Source organism: Oncorhynchus masou, unplaced genomic scaffold, assembly GCF_036934945.1.
Source record: "Oncorhynchus masou masou isolate Uvic2021 unplaced genomic scaffold, UVic_Omas_1.1 unplaced_scaffold_2810, whole genome shotgun sequence".
Taxonomy (NCBI): Eukaryota; Metazoa; Chordata; class Actinopteri; order Salmoniformes; family Salmonidae; genus Oncorhynchus; species Oncorhynchus masou.
In genome coordinates, this window is record NW_027009236.1 from 2904 (window position 1) to 20000 (window position 17097).

At 44.2% G+C, this 17097-nt stretch overlaps 2 protein-coding genes across 2 annotated transcripts in view; both read right to left on the reverse strand.

Annotated features, from left to right (window-relative positions):
- Window positions 1–501: 501 nt before the first annotated feature.
- LOC135533922 (E3 ubiquitin-protein ligase TRIM35-like) overlaps window positions 502–17097 on the reverse strand; it is an 18060-nt gene continuing 1464 nt past the window's right edge. Inside the window, exons 2-5 of the mRNA XM_064961116.1 lie at window positions 2956–3051; window positions 2556–2792; window positions 2412–2434; window positions 502–709 (exon numbers count right to left, since the gene is read on the reverse strand). Coding sequence (XP_064817188.1) covers window positions 502–709; window positions 2412–2434; window positions 2556–2792; window positions 2956–3051 — 564 coding nt within the window. The remainder of the gene's footprint in view (window positions 710–2411; window positions 2435–2555; window positions 2793–2955; window positions 3052–17097) is intronic.
- On the reverse strand, window positions 7257–14578 carry LOC135533920 (zinc finger protein 878-like). Its single transcript, XM_064961115.1, has 2 exons — window positions 13920–14578; window positions 7257–9061 (listed from the first exon to the last, which is right to left on the reverse strand). The coding sequence occupies exons 1-2, from the start codon at window positions 14257–14259 to the stop codon at window positions 8187–8189; spliced, it is 1215 nt and encodes a 404-aa protein (XP_064817187.1). The 5' UTR covers window positions 14260–14578; the 3' UTR covers window positions 7257–8186.

Sequence of the window (17097 nt, forward strand, 5' to 3'; positions counted from 1 at the left end):
AGGGGAGGGAAAGTGAGAGGGGGAGATAGGGGACACACCACTCCGTCCCTCCCCCAGACTCACTGTAAGGGGTTATGCTGAAAGGGAGGGGTTGGGGGAAGAGGGGGGCAGGGGGAGGGAAAGTGAGAGGGGGGAGATAGGGAACACACCACTCCGTCCCTCCCCCAGACTCACTGTAAGGGGTTATGCTGACAGGGAGGGGTTGGGGGAAGAGGGGGGCAGGGGGAGGGAAAGTGAGAGGGGGAGATAGGGGACACACCACTCCGTCCCTCCCCCAGACTCACTGTAAGGGGTTATGCTGACAGGGAGGGGTTGGGGGAAGAGGGGGAGAGGGGGAGGGAAAGATAGGGGACACACCACTCCGTCCCTCCCCCAGACTCACTGTAAGGGGTTATGCTGAAAGGGAGGGGTTGGGGGAAGAGGGGGGCAGGGGGAGGGAAAGTGAGAGGGGGAGATAGGGGACACACCACTCCGTCCCTCCCCCAGACTCACTGTAAGGGGTTATGCTGACAGGGAGGGGTTGGGGGAAGAGGGGGAGAGGGGGAGGGGGAGATAGGGGACACACCACTCCGTCCCTCCCCCAGACTCACTGTAAGGGGTTATGTGCAGCATGTCGTTCCAGACGGAGTAACGGAGGTTGGTCAGGTGTTTGGACACGTCTATCAGAGGACCACACACCGCTTCTGGCTCCCCATGACTCTGCCACGTCCTACAAACACACATACTCTATTCTGTTACAGGGCTCTGTGTGTGATTTGTGCCAAAAAGAGAAGCACAGAGTGAGAGAGAGAGAAACAGAGAGAGAGAAACAGGGAGAGAGAGAGAGAGAGAGAGAGAGAGAGAGGGGGGGAGAGAGGGGGGAGAGAGACAGAGGGGGAGAGAGACAGAGGGGGAGAGAGACAGAGGGAGAGAGAGGGAGAGAGAGAGAGGGACTGTTCACAAACACACCCTACAGAGCCCCAGGACAGCAGCACAATTAGACCAAACCAAATCAAGAGAAAACAAAAAGATAATTACTTGACACATTGGAAAGAATAAACAAAAAAACAGAGCAAACTAGAATGTTATTTGGCCCTAAACAGAGAGTACACAGCGGCAGAATACCTGACCACTGTGACTGACCCTACACAGAGAGTACACAGTGGCAGAATACCTGACCACTGTGACTGACCCTAAACAGAGAGTACACAGTGGCAGAATACCTGTCCACTGTGACTGACCCTAAACAGAGAGTACACAGCGGCAGAATACCTGACCACTGTGACTGACCCTAAACAGAGAGTACACAGCGGCAGAATACCTGACCACTGTGACTGACCCAGACGTAAGGAAAGCTTTGACTATGTACAGACTCAGCGAGCATAGCCTTGCTATTGAGAAAGGCCGCCGTAGGCAGACATGGCTCTCAAGAGAAGACAGGCTATGTGCTCACTGCCCACAAAATGAGGTGGAAACTGAGCTGCACTTCCTAACCTCCTGCCCAATGTATGACCATATTAGAGAGACATATTTCCCTCAGATTACACAGATCCACAAAGAATTCGAAAACAAATCCAATTTTGAAAAACTCCCATATCTACTGGGTGAAATTCCACAGTGTGCCATCAGAGCAGCAAGATTTGTGACCTGTTGCCACGAGAAAAGGGCAACCAGTGAAGAACACGCACCATTGTAAATACAACCCATATCTATGCTTATTTATTTTATCTTGTGTCCTTTACCATTTGTACATTGTAAAAACACTGTATATATATAATATGACATTTGTAATGTCTTTATTGTTTTGAAACTACTGTATGTGTGATGTCTACTGTTAATATATAAAGTGAAATAAACAATAAAAATTATCTACCTTACTTGCTTTGGCAATGTTAACACGTTACCCATGCCAATAAAGCCCCTTGAATTGAATTGACAGAGACAGAGACAGAGGGAGAGACAGAGGGAGAGAGAGACAGAGAGAGAGAAAGAGAGAGACAGTGGGAGAGAGACAGAGGGAGAGAGAGAGAGACAGAGAGAGAGGGAGAGAGAGACAGAGAGAGAGGGAGAGAGAGACAGAGAGGGAGAAAGAGACAGAGAGAGAGAGAGAGAGAGAGAGGAGAAAAGAGACAGAGAGAGAGACAGAGGGAGAGAGATGGAGAGAGACAGAGGGAGAGAGAGACAGAGGGAGAGAGAGATGGAGAGAGACAGAGGGAGAGAGAGACAGAGAGAGAGAGAGACAGAGAGACAGAGAGAGACAGAGGGAGAGAGAGACAGAGGGAGAGAGAGACAGAGAGAGAGAGAGACAGAGAGAGAGAGACAGAGAGAGACAGAGAGAGAGACAGAGAGGGCGAGAGAGAGACAGAGAGAGAGACAGAGAGAGAGAGAGAGAGACAGGGGGAAAGAGACAGAGAGACAGAGAGAGTGCATACCTCTTTACTGTTTCCTGGTAATTCTGGAAAACAAAGCAATGTCTTATTACATTTATGCCAATGCACAGTATGCCATCACGCACACACACACACACACACACACACACACACACACACACACACACACACACACACACACACCACCTGCAGAAAGGCGATGTCATCCCTGTCTTCCTTCATCTCTTCCTCGATCTCTCGGATGGTTTTAGCCAGCAGCTTCATCTCTTTTCCCACTCTCTCTCTCTTCTCCTTCATCACTCTATTCCTCTCCTCCTCTTCCTCCCTCAGCCTGGCTAGCCTGGCCTCCTCCTCCTCTCTCAGGAACTGGTGCAGCTTCTCAAACTCCTCCTTTATCTGTCTCTCTGTCTGCTGGGCATGGCTCTGGGGGAGGGAGGGAGGAACGGAGTGGGGAGGCAGGGAGGGAGGGTGCACAGATGTGATAACTTTGTGACAGCTGATTTGTGACAGCTCATGTAAAAGGCGCTTTATAATTGATTATTTAATTGTGATTGATTCATTGACAGACCGACAATGCAAGTCGTACCTGGTTGTGTTGGGAGGCGTGTTCAAAGATCCGCGTAACCTTCTCAAACCTCCTGCTCTTCCCGAGCAGCTTCCCCAGTGAAGAGTTCAGCTCCCCCTGGTGGGCAGTAGGAAGAATGACAACCAGCGTATCACAATACAATAGATGTATACTTTATTTTTCATATACTTTTTTTTCATTCTTTATTTCTGTTTCCATAAAAGCCCATAGGGACTGGTGTTGAACGTTTGCTAGCAATACTTCAGTGCAATGCATCGGACGATTGTTGTTCAATGTGTCAATGTGTTCGTCACTATCCAAGTAAACAAAATTTTAAAAAAATACAACAGTGATTGACTATGATAAACACTTTATCTACCTCCCCAATGCAAAATAGTTAAAAAAACATCAACATATATTTTGTGGAAAAGAGATGTTTGTATGTTTCTTAAACGACGCAGCATACTCAGGGGAAAACGATCCCCTCTCATTGAAGCCACGGAAAGTCAAGGCCGACAGCGGTACTGCAGGCGTTGTTAGCAGACCCCCCCCCCCATTTTGTTTTTTAAATTGAATACAATCATAGTACCAATAATTGATTCTAATACACCAGATGTATGTCTGACTTTTGTAAAAAAAATCGTACTGGCAACCTGCAGTACCCCGGTCGGCCTTCAACTTCAGTTACTCAGAGGGGGCAGCACTGAGCTAGCCTGCAAAGTCATTTCCTGGAGTAGCTCAAACTGAGCATGTCATGTGCTATTGACTCGTCCTATAGGAATGAATGGAGTCAGGTGATCTATGGTTTTGGCCAGTCTTTATACAGCCATTGATCCATGCTGGATTGCTGACAAAATGACAGAGCAGCGCAGATGACTGTTCCATTTGATCATGGGGCGCCTCCCTCACCGATTTCACCCGGCCACTTGACGGGCCATAGCCAATATTGGCAGTACAGTACAGCGTTTCTCAACCATTTCTGTATCAGTGACTGGCGAGACATGGTCCTTGTCTTTTTTAACCAGCTCATGTTTAAAACTAATACAAAAACACCACTGGAGATCAGTGGAGGCTGTCATGGGACTCGTCTGAAGGTAACTGATTTAAATAAGTTGTTTGTGGCCAACAACTAAAGGGGTTAAATATTTGTCTCCAACTTATTTTGGTCTTCTGAGCTTCTATATCCTAGATTCAGCGCATTCGGTAAGTATTCAGACTCCTCGACTTTTTCCACATTTTGTTACATTACAGCCTTATTCTAAAATTGATTAAATCTTTTTTCCCCCTCATCAATCTATACACAATACCCCATGTAGACAAAGCAGAAATAGGTTTTTAGAAATGTTTACTAATTTATTAAAAATCAAGAAACTGAAATATCACATTTACATAAGTATTGAGACCCTTTACTCAGTACTTTGTTGAAGCACCTTTGGCAGCGATTACAACCTTGAGTCTTCTTGGGTATGACGTTACAAGCTTGGCACACCTGTATTTGGGAAGATGCTTCCATTTTTCTCTGCAGATCCTCTCAAGCTCTGTCAGGTTGGATGGGGAGCGTTGCTGCACAGCTATCATCAGGTCACTCCAGAGATGTTCGATCTGGTTCAAGTCTGGGCTCTGGCTGGGCCATTCAAGGACATTCAGACTTGTCCTGAAGCCACTCCTGCATTGCCTTTGGCTGTGTGCCTAGTGTTGTTGTCCTGTTGGAAGGTGAACCTTTGCCACAGTCTGAGGCCCTGAGTGCTCTGGAGCAGGTTTTCATCAAGAATCTCTCTATACTTTGCTCTGTCACCTTTTCCTAAAAATCCTGACGAGTCCCAGTCCCTGCCGCTGGAAAATATCCCCACAGCATGATGCTGTAACCACCATGCTTCAAAGTAGGGATGTTGCCAGGTTTCCTCCAGACGTGATGCTGCCACCTCCATGCTTCACCGTAGGGGTGGTGTCAGGTTTCCTCCAGACGTGATGCTGCCACCACCATGCTTCACCGTAGGGGTTGTGTCGGGTTTCCTCCAGACATGACGCTTGACATTCAGGCCAAAGAGTTCAATCTTGGTTTGGTCAGACCAGAGAATATTGTGTCTCATGGTCTGAGTCTTAAGGTGCCAGGTTTCCTCCAGACGTGACGCTTGACATTCAGGCCAAAGAGTTCAATCTTGGTTTGGTCAGACCAGAGAATATTGTGTCTCATGGTCTGAGTCTTAAGGTGCCAGGTTTCCTCCAGACGTGACGCTTGACATTCAGGCCAAAGAGTTCAATCTTGGTTTGGTCAGACCAGAGAATATTGTGTCTCATGGTCTGAGTCTTAAGGTGCCTCAATTTCCAGTCTCAATACTTATGGAAATAAGGTTTCTTTTTTTATACAGTTGCAAACATTTCTAAAAACCTGTTTTCGCTTTTTCATTATGGGGTATTGTGTGTTGATTGCTGAGAATTTGTATTTATTTAATACATTTTAGAAGAAGGCTGTAACGTAACAAAATGTGTAAAAAGTCAAGGGGTCTGAATGCGCTCCGAATGACAGACACGTCAAAACCTTATGACTTTTTATTTTACAGTGTTTTTTCCATTTATGAATGTGTTATTCAATGTGTTTCTATATAGTAGTAAAGGACATACTCAATATTCTATCAAAATAAAATTGTAAATATATATTTTTATATAACTAAAGGGGTCCTAAAACTCTAAATCAAATAGCTAAATGATCCATGGTATGACCATCTTAACACCATTCCATTTGTTAGTCTAGTAGAACCCCAGGGCCCCGGTGGGTGGAGATTTCCCTTAAGGACCAATGAAATGTTCTAAAATGTACAAACTCCACCCATCCAGGGCACCGGACCATGCAAAACGAACTCGCCACTGTCAAGCTCTGCTTTCCGGCTATGGAGTGGCTGCCCAGAGGTGGAACTGGAGAATTTAAATAAATGTGCCGTCCATCAAATGGTGTGGTACTTCACTTGCATGATCATTGAGAAGCAAAATAACAGTTGTTGCCTAGGTTACGCAGATTGTTTTTACCCAAATGCAAAACTCATGTGGGGAGTTACATGCAGCCAGAGCCGCAACTTCCACTAGGGACACGGGGGGACGGGGGAAGGGGGCATGTCCCCCTCACATTCAAAAATTGCATTTTTGTCCCCCGTGTTTTATCATTGGAATGTGATACAAAAGAGGTTGACAGTGTGCTTTGGGACCATGCGGACACCTCCAAGCGGTCGGGAGGGCTGTTTGGAGAGTTTATATGACAAAAGAGCAAACCAAAGAAAGGTATGTCAACTACACTTCTACAACCAAGGAAAGGTATGTCAATTACACTTCTACAACCAAGGAAAGGTATGTCAATTACACTTCTACAACCAAGGAAAGGTATGTCAATTACACTTCTACAACCAAGGAAAGGTATGTCAATTACACTTCTACAACCAAGGAAAGGTATGTCAATTACACTTCTACAACCAAGGAAAGGTATGTCAACTACACTTCTACAACCAAGGAAAGGTATGTCAATTACACTTCTACAACCAAGGAAAGGTATGTCAATTACACTTCTACAACCAAGGAAAGGTATGTCAACTACACTTCTACAACCAAGGAAAGGTATGTCAATTACACTTCTACAACCAAGGAAAGGTATGTCAACTACACTTCTACAACCAAGGAAAGGTATGTCAATTACACTTCTACAACCAAGGAAAGGTATGTCAACTACACTTCTACAACCAAGGAAAGGTATTTCAATTACACTTCTACAACCAAGGAAAGGTATGTCAATTACACTTCTACAACCAAGGAAAGGTATGTCAATTACACTTCTACAACCAAGGAAAGGTATGTCAATTACACTTCTACAACCAAGGAAAGGTATGTCAATTACACTTCTACAACCAAGGAAAGGTATGTCAACTACACTTCTACAACCAAGGAAAGGTATGTCAACTACACTTCTACAACCAAGGAAAGGTATTTCATCTACACTTCTACAACCAAGGAAAGGTATTTCAACTACACTTCTACAACCAAGGAAAGGTATGTCAATTACACTTCTACAACCAAGGAAAGGTATTTCAATTACACTTCTACAACCAAGGAAAGGTATGTCAATTACACTTCTACAACCAAGGAAAGGTATTCCAATTACACTTCTACAACCAAGGAAAGGTATGTCAACTACACTTCTACAACCAAGGAAAGGTATGTCAACTACACTTCTACAACCAAGGAAAGGTATGTCAATTACACTTCTACAACCAAAGGTGTGCTCTTGCATACAGCGATCTCAGCAGCAGTTTTCATACAAGCAAGACACAGACAGGCGGTCTAAATAGTCATTTAATGTTCTGTTATCAGCATCATTACAAGCAGTCAAAATAGTAGTGTTCTTTTTCAGCATCTCAGGCTAAAATATGGCAGCATAACTATAAAGATTACATCATCACAAATGTAAACGTGTGGTTAAAACGCAAATCGTTTTGCCCCAATAATATCCTTACAGTCAGAGAAGGTTGTAGCCTTCTGCTACTGAAATATCCTTAGTTACAACAGTCAGAGAAGGTTGTAGCCTTCTGCTACTGAAATATCCTTAGTTACAACAGTCAGAGAAGGTTGTAGCCTTCTGCTACAGTCAGAGAAGGTTGTAGCCTTCTGCTACTGAAATATCCTTAGTTACAACAGTCAGAGAAAGTTGTAGCCTTCTGCGACTGAAATATCCTTAGTTACAACAGTCAGAGAAGGTTGTAGCCTTCTGCTACACTCAGAGAAGGTTGTAGCCTTCTATATTGGCTGTCTTACTGATGACTGCCTATATTGGCTGTCTTACTGATGACTGCCTATATTGGCTGTCTTACTGATGACTGCCTATATTGGCTGTCTTACTGATGACTGCCTATATTGGCTGTCTTACTGATGACAGTCGGAGCACGTCTCTATGCTGATGCCGCGTTTGACTTTGAATGGGAAAATTGGCCAGCCCAACTTGGTAGGGGGGCCCGGCCATTGCCCAGTGAAGGTTCTACTGCACTGACCAGCCAAAGGCTCATTAGTATAACTGAGAAATTGCACAAAAATATATATTATAGGTCATTTTTGTATTTTAATATATTAAAAAAAATACATGTGCGCATTTCAATTTTGACCACCCCAACTAAAAAAAATGGTCCAGCCCATCTGGCATTTGCCAGAATTACCAGGTGGCGAATTCACCCCTGGTTTCTATCCTTTATGTGTTATTTCATGTTCTTTCAGGTTCCCTAACCGACTAAAAGTCTCTCCGCACTGGGAGCCTTCTCTTCCTGTGTGTGTATTGCCTCCTCCCGTGTGTGTATTGTCTCCTCCTGTGTGTGTATTGTCTCCTCCTGTGTGTGTATTGTCTCCTCCTGTGTGTGTATTGTCTCATGCTTTTTTAGGTTCCCTAACCGGGTAAATGTCTTTTCACACTGAGAGCAGTGGTAGCTCTTTTTTTCTGTGTGTGTTCTCTCGTGATATTTAAAGCCCCCTAACTGGGTAAAGGTCTTTCCACACAGGGAGCATTGGTACGGCTTTTCTCCCGTGTGTGTCCTCTCGTGTGTTTTCAGGTTCCATAACCAGGTAAAACCCTTTCCACACTGGGAGCATTGGTACGGCTTCTCTCCTGTGTGTATTCTCTCATGCTCTTTCAGATGCGATGACTGGTTAAATTTCTTTTCGCAATGGGAGCATTGGAAAGGCTTTTCTCCTGTGTGGGTCCTCTCGTGCTCTTTCAGCTTTGATAACCATTTAAAACTCTTTCCGCACCGGGAGCAGTGGTTTGTCTTCTCTCCCTGTGTGAGAATTCTGTCGTTCTTTTTCAGGTTCCCTAACTGGGGAAATGTCGTTCCATTCTGAGAGCAGTGGTAGGTATTGTTTTCTCTGTGTGTCCGCTCATGATATTGAAAGCCCCCTAACTGGGTAAAAGTTTTTCCACAAATGACACATTGGTAAGGCTTTTCTCCAGTGTGTGTCCTCTCGTGCTCTTTCAGCTTTGATAACCAGGTAAAGCTCTTTCCACAGTGGGAGCAGTGGTGTGGTCTCACTGGTTTGGGTGTCTCTGGGTCTGGTTCCCCTGAGGGACTCTTCCTGCTGTCAGAGGGAAAGTCTGGCCTCTCTCCTGCCAAAGACAAACAGAGTATTTGGTTAAACAGAAATGAAACCTCCACATGATTAAACTGTCTTCCTATGAGGTTTAATCTAGACTAGATCCCAAACGGTACACTTGGATCCTGGATGCTGATTGGTTGATAGCTGTTAGTTAAATCACAATAATCCACAGGTAATGCCTGTTAAAAGGATATTTCGGGATTTTCACAATATCTACTTCCCCAGAGTCAGATGAACTCATGCATACCATGTGTATGTATGTCTATGCGTGCAGTTTGACGGCAGTGGCTAACTAGCCGTAGCGCAATTGCTAACTAGCATTAGCATAATCATTGAAAGTCTATAGTATCTGCTAGCATGCTAACTTACTTACTTGACACAGACATAAAATGGTATTCACCAGTTCATCTGCCTCTAGGGAAGTAGATAAAGGGCCTCATTGCATCTCTTTAATAGTTCCATTTGAATCATCCCTATGCATCCACTGTCCCACAGCCCAGCCTGGCACTTCATAAACTAGTCTCCATTTTTATCCCATGCTTCTTGCCTAACATTTGATTTGTAACAGAGGGGAATTGTATAAACCTCGCCACCTGTAAGACCCAATCAAATCACAGATGTGCAGAACGGAATCACGGATTCCAGACATTAAAACAGAATTCAGTGTTCTAGAAGTGTTATGTATAGAAAATGTATTGATCATCGTAGGAAATCAACTAAATGTATTGAACTAATTAAAAATGTATTGATTTGCTCAAGGTTATGATAAGAGATGAACATAGTTGGTCCGTACTTCGATCAAAACGCATCAGTGAATGATATTTTCCTTCATTATACTGCTCAATGTCCCACTACTATTTTTTTATTATTTTTACCTTTATTTAACTAGGCAAGTCAGTTAAGAACCAATTTTTATTTTCAATGACGGCATAGTGGGTTAACTGCCTTGTTCAGAGGCAGAACAACAGATTTGTACCTTGTCAGCTTGGGGATTTGAACTTGCAACCTTCTGGCTTCTAGTCCAACCCTCTAACCACTAGGCTACGCTGCCGTGCAGTAGACTAACACAGTCTACTACACAATTCCCCCACAATATTAGAATGCAGGAGCAGAAAATAACCCCGAAGCTACTGTAACATCTGGTGGTGGATATTAGAATGCAGGAGCAGAAAATAACCCCGAAGCTACTGTAACATCTGGTGGTGGATATTAGAATGCAGGTGCAGAAAATAACCCAGAAGCTACTGTAACATCTGGTGGTGGATATTAGAATGCAGGAGCAGAAAATAACCCCGAAGCTACTGTAACATCTGGTGGTGGATATTAGAATGCAGGAGCAGAAAATAACCCCGAAGCTACTGTAACATCTGGTGGTGGATATTAGAATGCAGGTGCAGAAAATAACCCAGAAGCTACTGTAACATCTGGTGGTGGATATTAGAATGCAGGAGCAGAAAATAACCCCGAAGCTACTGTAACATCTGGTGGTGGATATTAGAATGCAGGAGCAGAAAATAACCCAGAAGCTACTGTAACATATGGTGGTGGATATTAGAATGCAGGAGCAGAAAATAACCCCGAAGCTACTGTAACATCTGGTGGTGGATATTAGAATGCAGGAGCAGAAAATAACCCAGAAGCTACTGTAACATCTGGTGGTGGATATTAGAATGCAGGAGCAGAAAATAACCCCGAAGCTACTGTAACATCTGGTGGTGGATATTAGAATGCAGGAGCAGAAAATAACCCAGAAGCTACTGTAACATATGGTGGTGGATATTAGAATGCAGGAGCAGAAAATAACCCCGAAGCTACTGTAACATCTGGTGGTGGATATTAGAATGCAGGAGCAGAAAATAACCCAGAAGCTACTGTAACATCTGGTGGTGGATATTAGAATGCAGGAGCAGAAAATAACCCCGAAGCTACTGTAACATCTGGTGGTGGATATTAGAATGCAGGAGCAGAAAATAACCCCGAAGCTACTGTAACATCTGGTGGTGGATATTAGAATGCAGAAGCAGAAAATAACCCCAAAGCTACTGTAACATCTGGTGGTGGATATTAGAATGCAGGAGCAGAAAATAACCCTGAAGCTACTGTAACATCTGGTGGTGGATATTAGAATGCAGGAGCAGAAAATAACCCCGAAGCTACTGTAACATCTGGTGGTGGATATTAGAATGCAGGAGCAGAAAATAACCCAGAAGCTACTGTAACATATGGTGGTGGATATTAGAATGCAGGAGCAGAAAATAACCCCGAAGCTACTGTAACATCTGGTGGTGGATATTAGAATGCAGGAGCAGAAAATAACCCCGAAGCTACTGTAACATCTGGTGGTGGATATTAGAATGCAGGAGCAGAAAATAACCCCGAAGCTACTGTAACATCTGGTGGTGGATATTAGAATGCAGGAGCAGAAAAAAACCCTGAAGCTACTGTAACATCTGGTGGTGGATATTAGAATGCAGGAGCAGAAAATAACCCCGAAGCTACTGTAACATCTGGTGGTGGATATTTGATGTTATGGGGCTATTTTGCTTCCACTGGTCCTGGGTCCTTTGTTAAGGTCAATGGCATCACATCCTGGTACTTCACATATTACCAGGACATTTGAGCCAAAAACCTTGTTGCCTCTGCCACTGACACTTGGCTGCAAGTGGATCTTCCAGCAAAGACAATAACCCCAAGCACACATCAAAATGTGGAAATAAATGTAGAATTGGCCTCAAAAACCTAAAACGTTTAAATTCCATCTCAATGACTTGAAACCTACTGAAAAGCTGTGGTTTGAATTGAAAAGGCAAAGCCCATAAGTGACAAAACGATTTCAAAGATCTGGAAGGAATCCGAATGGAGGAACAGTCCAAGATGTGAGGTATTGAAAGGTCATGAAAACAGAGGCGTCCATCATTTTGACCTGGAACTTTTTGCAAATAAAATTAAAGTAACATGTTATTTGCCACATGCACCAAATACAACAGATGTCGTAGACGTTACATTGAAACGCTTACTTACAAGACCTTAACAACAATGCAGTTTTAAGAAAATATCAAAACCCCCAAAAAAAAGTAAGAGATAAAGAACAACAAATAATTAAAGAGCGGTAGTAAATAACAATAGCCTGGCTATATACAGGGGGTACCGGTACAGAGTCAATGTGGAGGCTATATACAGGGGGTACCGGTACCGAGTCAATGTGGAGGCTATATACAGGGGGTACCGGTACAGAGTCAATGAGGAGGCTATATACAGGGGGTACCGGTACAGAGTCAATGTGGAGGCTATATACAGGGGTACCGGTACAGAGTCAATGTGGAGGCTATATACAGGGGGTACCGGTACAGAGTCAATGTGGAGGCTATATACAGGGGGTACCGGTACAGAGTCAATGTGGAGGCTATATACAGGGAGTACCGGTACAGAGTCAATGTGGAGGCTATATACAGGGGGTACCGGTACCGAGTCAATGTGGAGGCTATATACAGGGGGTACCGGTACAGAGTCAATGTGGAGGCTATATACAGGGGGTACCGGTACAGAGTCAATGTGGAGGCTATATACAGGGGGTACCGGTACAGAGTCAATGTGGAGGCTATATACAGGGGGTACCGGTACAGAGTCAATGTGGAGGCTATATACAGGGGGTACCGGTACAGAGTCAACGTGGAGGCTATATACAGGGGGTACCGGTACCGAGTCAATGTGGAGGCTATATACAGGGGGTACCGGTACAGATTCAATGTGGAGGCTATATACAGGGGGTACCGGTACAGAGTCAATGTGGAGGCTATATACAGGGGGTACCGGTACAGATTCAATGTGGAGGCTATATACAGGGGGTACCGGTACAGAGTCAATATGGAGGCTATATACAGGGGGTACCGGTACAGAGTCAATGTGGAGGCTATATACAGGGGGTACCGGTACAGAGTCAATGTGGAGGCTATATACAGGGGGTACCGGTACAGAGTCAATGTGCGGGGGCACGGGTGTTGAGGTTGTTGAGGTAATATGTAAATGTAGGTAAAGTGACTATGCATAGATAATAACAGAGAATAGCAGCCGTGTAGAGGAGGGGGTGGGGGGTGCTGGGCAATGCAAATAGTCTGGGTGGCCATTTGATTAGATGTTCAGGAGTCTTACGGCTTGGGGGGAGAAGCTGTTTAGAAGCCTCTAGGACCTAGACTTGGTGCTCCGGTACCTACTACCTTTGAGAAATATAATTTGTCCCTTTTGTGAGCTGTCCGTGACAGCTTTATGGGCAGCGCCATTGAGGCTATTTTCTTTTTTATGATTGGCTGATCCCTCCTGATGACCTGGTTGGACGTGACTATTTATTGTTTTTATTTTACCTTTATTTAACCAGGCAAGTCAGTTAAGAACAAATTCTTATTTTCAACGACGGCCTGGGTTAACTGCCTGTTCAGGGGCAGAACGACAGATTTGTACCTTGTCAGCCCGGTTACTAGTCCAACACTCTAACCACTAGGCTACCCTGCCGCCCCGACTATAGGAGGACGGGCTCCTTGTAATGGCTGGAATGGAAGCGGAGTTGAACGTGGTTTCTATATGTTAAATACCATTCCATTTATTCCATTCCGGCCATTACAATGAGCCTGCCCTCCTATAGATCATCCCACCAGCCTCCCCTGGTGTACAGTAAGTGTATATTTAGCATTTGGTTAATTATCTTGATGTGATATGAAAGTAGAGGGATTTATGTTTCTAGAACTGTACCGCAATTGAGAACCGATTCACGTTTAGACTGAGTTTTTGGCTGTTTTGGCTGCAAGAGCCAATTCGCCTTTAAACAGAACATTAGACTCCTTTAGTTTATTATTATCAACCCACTAGTTACTTACCGGTGTTCATCAGATCTCCAGTTTTTCCCTCCTCATTTTCCAATGTGACAGTGACCTCCCCCAGCTCCTTCACTCCAAAAACGACATCCCCCTCTTCCTCTCTGAGCGCTCCTGTATCTCCTTTCAATGTGATGTCCTCCTCTTCCTCTCTGAGCGCTCCTGTATCTCCTTTCAATGTGATGTCCTCCTCTTCCTCTCTGAGCGCTCCTGTATCTCCTTTCAATGTGATGTCCTCCTCTTCCTCCTCTTCTTTGACGACAATATTAAGCCACAGACCCTCTTTCTCCGTCCAGCAGACCTCCTGTCCTTTGGCAGTGGGGGAGTTGTTTAGTGAGCTCATGGTCGGGGATGTTAGCTAGCTAGTTAATTAGCATAAACAACTAGCTTAGTGCTAACTTAACCAGCTAGCGAGATGACTAACAACGTAATTATAAAATTAAACGGGGTAACTAGTAGATACGTCAGACGTGTGCTTTCAACACAGCAACTTCCCATTCACCGAAACCGTCTGAAGAGCTGCAATGTTCCGGCTATATTGGCTAACAAGCTAAGAAGGTGGCTGACGGGCTTCTTCTTCTTCTTCGGGGGGTTTATCTGCAGGTGGCAGTCAAGGGGTAATGATGCATTACCGCCACCTATTGTACTGGGGCGTGGGCCAGAGTCCGGGAGAAATTAAATCCTGTCGGCCTTTAAAAAAATAAAATGAAGATTGGAGACTGTATAGAATTATGTTCTACTTAGTATTTTCTTTAAACAGTGGTTTAGTGACAGCTTTATTTAGTTGCCAGTGCACAAAAAATAATAATAACTGGTGTCATCATTTCTCACACACATTGATTTTCTAAGTAGCTTTTCCTAGCCACCGTGCTTCTACAACTGCAGCTTGCTGTTTGTGGTTTATGGCTGGGTTTCTGTACAGCACGTTGAGATATCAGCTGATGTAAGAAGGGCTATATAAATACATTTGATTTGATTGACTTGAAGAAATGTTTGTATTTTTATACCCTCAAACACCAAATTAGGCCTAGCTACTTACAGAACATGGCGCCATCACTGTCAATCGTGAATGATATTCTCCGTGATCTGTGATTTAAAAAAGAAGAAGAAAAGTCCCCCAAACCGATGCTTCTATGTGACATCACATGGTGGGATTAAAAGAAAGAAAAACTGTGATTTTCAAAACCTGAGACGAGTTCCTAGTCAGAGGGAGGGTATGTTCATGCTCCCCAGGTCACCAGGAACATCATTGTATTTGAATATCACTGTTTGGAAATTGTTTCAACTTTTGATGATGTCATCAATAGAGATGTTTTTTTTTCTTCTGCAAAATGTAGAAATGTGCTGTTTTCACATGTAGACACTGGTAGTGTGCTGGAAGGAGATTTGGTTTGATTTGATTTTTTGAGGTAATGAAAATGAAGTTGTAAAGTGATCGATTTTACAAAAAATCTCCTGAAGATATAGAACTTTCAACATACAGAAAGTGTCACAGTGTGATGTGTTTTGCTTCACACATTTTGAAAGTTCTCGACAACTTGATTGATGACCTGCAAAACATTTTGGGACTGTTCCAACACATCCCAAAATAGGCCCCCGCACTGGTCCATTTTAAGGGCCCCCACCCTGGCCCATTTTAAAGGGCCCCCACACTAGCACATGTTAAAGGGCCCCCACACTGGCCCATTTTAAGGGCTACCACCCTGGCCCATTTTAAAGGGCCCCCACACTGGTCCATTTTAAGGGCCCCCACCCTGGCCCATTTTAAAGGGCCCCCACACTAGCACATGTTAAAGGGCCCCCACACTGGCCCATTTTAAGGGCTCCCACCCTGGCCCATTTTAAAGGGCCCCCACACTAGCACATGTTAAAGGGCCCACACACTGGCCCATTTTAAGGGCTCCCACCCTGGCCCATTTTAAAGGGCCCCCACACTAGCACATGTTAAAGGGCTCCCACCCTGGCCCATTTTAAAGGGCCCCCACACTGGCCCATTTTAAAGGGCCCCCACACTGGCCCATTTTAAAGGGCCCCCACACTGGCCCATTTTTTTCCCTTTTTTCCTTGAATCTCCCATTATTACACAGATAATAACATTGCTAAAAAACAAGTGACACCAGCCCACTGGGCTAAAAGTGGACAAGCCCATCTGTCATTTGCCTGTAATGCCAGATGGCCAGTCCACCCCAGCTTGTGTGTGTGTGTGTGTGTGTGTGTGTGTGTGTGTGTGTGTGTGTGTGTGTGTGTGTGTGTGTGTGTGTGTGTGTGTGTGTGTGTGTGTGTGTATGGCCTCATAGACTAGGTCATGTTACTCTACGCGTCAGTTAAGTGTTAAAGCACATGGAGACTGGAACCGAAATAACATTTCATGAGCCAAACACGTACAAATGTAGGATCTTAATGTCATAACTCTTTTGTTGCTGAGAATTTTCCTGCACCACATTAAATACACGTGAGCTTCGTGATTTACATCAATTCACTGAAACCCTGCAGTGACTCACGGTTAACTTAACATTATCACACTTCATGTAGCCTCATATTAGACAACTAATAGCCTAACCACCGATCAAGCAACATTACGGACTGAACGTTCAAATCCTGTTGCTGCAGTATTATTTTACTGTGACAAAACTGGTCAAATTACGATGCTACATCTGTATGTATGTGGCATGGCAACAACAACAGAGTGGATTGCAAAACAATCAGTGTAAACCACACACACACTATCTTATGTAACTGCACAGATACGCCACATCAAATAAAAGTATCTGCTGAATGGCAGATACTCGATGAACAGATATTTAAATGCGAAGTAGGGGTGTAGGTAACTTGTAGACATGTCTGTCTGTCTGTCTGTCTGTCTGTCTGTCATGTCTGTCTGTCATGTCTGTCATGTCTGTCTGTCTGTCTGTCTGTCATGTTTGTCTGTCTGTCTGTCATGTTTGTATGTATGTATGTACGTATGTTATTAATAAACATGTATGTATGTTTATTTTTGAACCATTCCATTGTAGATTTTGCTTTATGTTTTGGATCATTGTCTTGTTGGAAGACAAATCTCCGTCCCAGTCTCAGGTCTTTTGCAGACTCCATCAGGTTTTCTTCCAGAATGGTCCTGTATTTGGCTCCATCCATCTTCCCATCAATTTTAACCATCTTCCCTGTCCCTGCTGAAGAAAAG